The sequence below is a fragment of the Aplysia californica genome, unplaced genomic scaffold, assembly GCF_000002075.1.
Source record: "Aplysia californica isolate F4 #8 unplaced genomic scaffold, AplCal3.0 scaffold01972, whole genome shotgun sequence".
NCBI classification, from domain to species: Eukaryota; Metazoa; Mollusca; class Gastropoda; order Aplysiida; family Aplysiidae; genus Aplysia; species Aplysia californica.
The window spans coordinates 19,490-22,333 of record NW_004799242.1 but is presented as its reverse complement, the minus strand read 5'-3'; the positions used below and the strand labels follow the sequence as shown (position 1 = coordinate 22,333).

General features: G+C 43.0%; 1 protein-coding gene across 1 annotated transcript in view; it reads right to left on the bottom strand.

The window, feature by feature from the left end:
- Positions 1–121: 121 nt before the first annotated feature.
- The window catches only part of LOC101848640, a gene marked incomplete at its 3' end in the record, with an annotated part of 13,975 nt that continues 11,252 nt past the window's right edge, over positions 122–2,844 (bottom strand). The window contains 2 exon segments of the mRNA XM_005113327.3: positions 122–229; positions 2,288–2,431. Coding sequence (XP_005113384.2) covers positions 122–229; positions 2,288–2,431 — 252 coding nt within the window.

Here is a 2,844-nt window from a genome sequence, read left to right as displayed (position 1 = left end):
AAAAAAAAAAAAACAACTTGGGCTGTCAAGCATTCATTTCTTTGTTTTCTCAAAATGCCAGAAAGTGACATTCCTTGTTTAAAAACAAGTCTGTGGGAACAACTGTGCTGAGAAGGCTCACCGACACTGCTGGTATAAGAAGTACTGCCTTTGACCCTGAAACTGCGCGATCGTTCGCTCCTCGAAGTGTGCGTTCAGCAGTTCAGAAGGATCGTCGAACATGTGCTTCCTGGGAAATGGAAGGAGTAGGGTGGGGGTGGGGTTTAAGAGATGTGAATGTGGTTTTCGTTTTTACACCCAAAAGGAACTCATTTTGGCCATTAAGGAGGCACGTCGTACTAAGTCTGGCTGTCAGACCTAGATTAAGCCAGATTTTTGGTCTTAGTAAGCGTTTTACGGCACTTGCAACACAATTAGGTCATATAAGTGCCGAAGATTAGAGGTGTTACAATCAAGTGTGCGAGTAACAAACACAAAAAGAAGGAGAGATAAGGACGACAGATGTTTGATATGAAAGAAAAAGCAAACCACATCAGAGTACCCGCCAACTACCCACCAACAGATGTGATTGTTTAACTGTCTTGCATACAAGACGACCACATTTTGACCATATTTATGAGTTGGGATGATTTGAGGCTGGCTGTCAGAGCTAACCTGGATTGTGTAGGAAGCATCCCCCAGGAGAAAGACAGATTATGTGAGGCAGTGTGATGAAATCAGGTGCTCATCAACAAAGTAAAGTAAAGATACTGGCATTTTTCTGTAGGTTTGTGAATTTTTATCGAATTTTTGTTTTTTGGCTCAACACCCTTCATGCCCAATAAATAACACATTTTGGGGGCTCTCGTGGCCTAGAGGTTAAAGTGTTGGCCTCTCATTCAAAGGTCCCGGGTTCGAATCCGGGTAGCGACCAAAAAAATTTCTTCTCTAAAATTGTCTCCTTTCCCCTCCTTTCTTGCTATCTTCCAATATTCTGTTGTCTGCTTTCATTTCCATTTTCTGCCCCCACCCCTCACCCCTTTTGCCCCATCCTCTGGGCTCCTGACTCTTTCTGCAGCCTTTCTACTGCTACTCCTTGGCTCCTCCTTACTGCTGTCTTTCTGCCACACCCCTGATCTTCTGGTAGGAAAGATCTACACCTAGCCTTCTCGGACAAGGGCGAAAAATCTCGGAGGGCCCGTGTGCAAGTTGCGCACGTTAAAGAACCCTTGGTGGTCTAAAATCGATAAGAGTAGGCTTCGGCCGCCACCCGGGCAAAATTCAAAATTTCCTACCAACTGAAAATATTCGGTGTGTCCCGCGCGCTCATATGACCTATGCAGTTGCGAGCGCCGTAAAACCCTTTACAAAAACAAAAACAAAAAGAGGCACAAAAAAAGAAAGTTTTCAGTTTCCACTCACTATCATTACTATCAAGCTCAGGAAATGACTAATCTTTAGCGGCCATTTTCTCACTAATTTTACCTCTGAAACCAGGTGACCCCCACCTTTTTCATTTGCAAATATATCGACTTGTATTTAAGATAAAGGGATATTTTTTCATCCAAAGCAAGACGAACAAGCTACCAATAACTTTACATGCCCAACAATTGACGAGAGCCTGATCCCATTGCATCGCGAGACACATATTATAACAATTCTCCTCAAAGAAGAATCGATTTGTTTGTTTGAGTAAATAGAAGCATATATCGACACCATAATGATAATTTATTAGTGTTGGAAAAAGTAAGCGAGACAGACAGAAAAAACGGGGAAATCAAAGAAATATGGCTTACTAGTGGAGCCCTCTAACCACTCGTCCCGTAAGCAGAATCAAACTCGCGCCACTTGCTTGAGAAGTGAGGAACCTAACCATTAAGTCATACACAGAGTTTGAGAGCAAGTGTCAACGAGCAGAGAGAACAGAAAAGTGATGTGAACTTGGACATGTGAGACTGAGTTATTGTAGATCTATTTGTTGAGGGATCATGAGCGAAGCTGTCAATGTTGACAAGTTGTCATTTACTTTGCGTCACCACGACAACACCAGTTTTAGTTTTGGTGGGGGGTTTTACGGCACTTGCAACACATACTATAAGTCATGAAGAGCCGAAGATGAGAGGTTTTACAATATAGTAACATGAAACGAAAAAAGAGTGGAGAGATAGATCTGGGACAATTAACAAGTAATTCAATTTTGTGTCGTTTCATATTGGGCAAATTTCGAGAGCTACTGCTAATATCTCAGTTTGTGAAAATTAGGGGGGAGGGGAAGAAGCTAGCAATGACATAACAAACAAGCACTTACGAAATGCAGCAGCCGTGGTAGATTAGAGTACCCGAGGCTGCTCGCCGCTCTAATGCGTGGACTGTTTGGTATGCACTGACCATCTCCAGCAGTCCACTCTCGTAAGCATCGCGGCGCTTTCTCTGAGGACGTCCGCCAGAACAACTGCAAAACAGTCGTACGGAATACAATGGCAGACAAATGGCTACCCTAGAATTACGAAGTCCAATCTGCTTAGTGTCTAGTTTTGAGAAATTTGAACGTTAAAACTTTTGGGTTTCACAACATAATTTTAATCTTTTTCAAAAGCAATTCTTTGAATATTTCGATAGCGACTCCGAATAAATTAACAATTTTGACTGCTGATCAGCCGGGTTGAGTCGATTAATGCCGGCCCCACTGCACACTACAAATAGACCCTTCCCATGCAGTGTCATATTTGACCGCCGCACAGTACTACCAAGCATAAGACTTACCGTTCACAACACAGCCATTTCCCTTCACGGAGGCTTCAAGTGTCGACTGCCGCATACATATCGCGGCTACTGAGTTGAGATTTAAAAAAGAAAGGAACCCCC